Here is a 1919-nt window from a genome sequence, read left to right on the forward strand (position 1 = left end):
TTACCTTGTAGACTGTCGCATCAACTGAGCATATTAACGGTAAGTGAAATAATAATAATAATATTGACACTGTCTTGTTGACTTGACCCTTAATTCAGATCTAGGCTAGGGATTTGATGGCAGTTGTTAATCTTTTTGTTGTTGTTATTGTTATGATTCCTGTTAATCAGCTTCAGCCTTATTTGAATCCTTTGTAATGATGTCTATTGATCCCAGTCCATCAAAAAATATCCAAAATGAAATTGAATGTAGTAACAAACAAATGTAATGTTATGTAATTTCGAATTTAATAGGCTATAGCAAATGAAGCAGACATTTTGTAATATGATGTTGTCATTATATTTAGAATTAATTTTGGACAATAATGGATACACCTTAAAAAAAAAAAAGATAATAAACATTAAGTACTGGCAGGCGATATTTTTTTTAAACATCTTATAAGCCTATGATAAGTATTTAAATGCTAATTATTTATTTTCTATTTTTTTTGGCTAGATATGATGTTGGTAGTATTATTATGTGAAGAATGCCTCTGAATTTCTTCAAGAAGAGATCTAAAAAGATGCCATTTTTCCGATCACAGAGTGATGAAGCAAAGAGAAGATTACAACATCAACTCTACTTGGTAAATACCGGTACTTAATATATATATAACTGCATTAGGTGAAAATTGTTTTCAAAGGGAATTTCATATGAAATCTGGTATATGTTGGGTTTTTGTTGCTGAAATAAGTTTACATAATAATATTATCAGTTCGTCACACAAAAGCTTTATTAAATATAGTTTTTGTGTGACAAACTGAAAGAAATTTTGTCGTTTCTAAACTGCAGGCCATACTATACTGTATTTTTGAACTTGGTGTATGAACGAGATCTAAAAATTCTATATAACGCTCTCTCGACTGCGTCCTAGAAACTACTAGTATCGTTTACTCCTACAGTGATATGGTTATTTCATGCAGTGTTGATATATTTTCAGGCACAAGAAAATCCAGAACCAGAGTTCGACATCTCAGGATGTCAAATAGCAGAGGTATGATTAAGATAGATGAGGAACATTCTAAAAAGAAAACAATTTACTGAACAATTTGTGAACTAAAGGTTGCATTCAGTGTCTAATGCTTCTCAGAATACACCTTTTTTTTCATGTCACAAATTCTCAGCTTTGGAGAGGGCAGCATGTTGATTGGCTGTTGGTGTCATCAAATGTTCAAGAAGGCTGTCTGAAGACCCCAACTGAATTTGCTATATTTAACAAAAAGATGATAAATAACGAAACAAAAGTTTGGTCTCTTTTTGATTAAACTGCTCTGTTATCTTGCATTTAATATTTTTCAGATCCCATCCAGTGTATTTTCACTGTGTCGTATATTATATAAAGAAGTATTATTATTATATGATAATTGGTTAACATCTATAGATACCACTGGAAAACTCTCTGATCTACAGTCATTAAAGGTAGGAAAGTACATCGATTTGAATTGACCTAGATATCTGCAATAGACCCATGTCCCTTGCGATTATTCATTCAGCACTAAAAGATACTCGAAAAAATGTAGATGTCTTGCTTCTATTTCTGAAATACAACAAAAGGTGATTTCTTCCACCTGTGTCATCTGTGAGTTTGGGTTGTTGGCAATCAAAGAAAGAAAAAAGAACTATTTTCTTAGTTTTGTCATTATAATAAGGGTTTACTAACGATATGCCAACTTTTATGAATAGTTTGTAACTTTCCAAGATATATTTTAGGTTTTAGATCTGCATAAGAATGAAATAAAACATTTACCACAAGCTATAAACCATCTACATAATTTAAAGGTAAATAATAATTAATATATTCAATAAATTAAAATAAATCAAATTGTTTGCTTTTTTAAAGTGGTCTTTCTATAGATCATTAAGATGAGGGGGGGGGGGGG

The 1919-nt window shown here is 30.9% G+C and overlaps 1 protein-coding gene across 1 annotated transcript; it reads left to right on the forward strand.

The window, feature by feature from the left end:
• Positions 1-526: 526 nt before the first annotated feature.
• Positions 527-1833, forward strand: LOTGIDRAFT_160147 (hypothetical protein; the record flags this gene model as incomplete). The annotated part of the gene is made up of 4 exons (XM_009055027.1): positions 527-625; positions 980-1033; positions 1339-1458; positions 1750-1833. 4 exons carry the CDS (start codon positions 527-529, stop codon positions 1831-1833), a joined length of 357 nt encoding a protein of 118 aa, XP_009053275.1.
• Between the last annotated feature and the right edge of the window lie 86 nt (positions 1834-1919).

The sequence above is a fragment of the Lottia gigantea genome (genome assembly GCF_000327385.1).
Source record: "Lottia gigantea unplaced genomic scaffold LOTGIsca_23, whole genome shotgun sequence".
NCBI lineage: Eukaryota > Metazoa > Mollusca > Gastropoda > Lottiidae > Lottia > Lottia gigantea.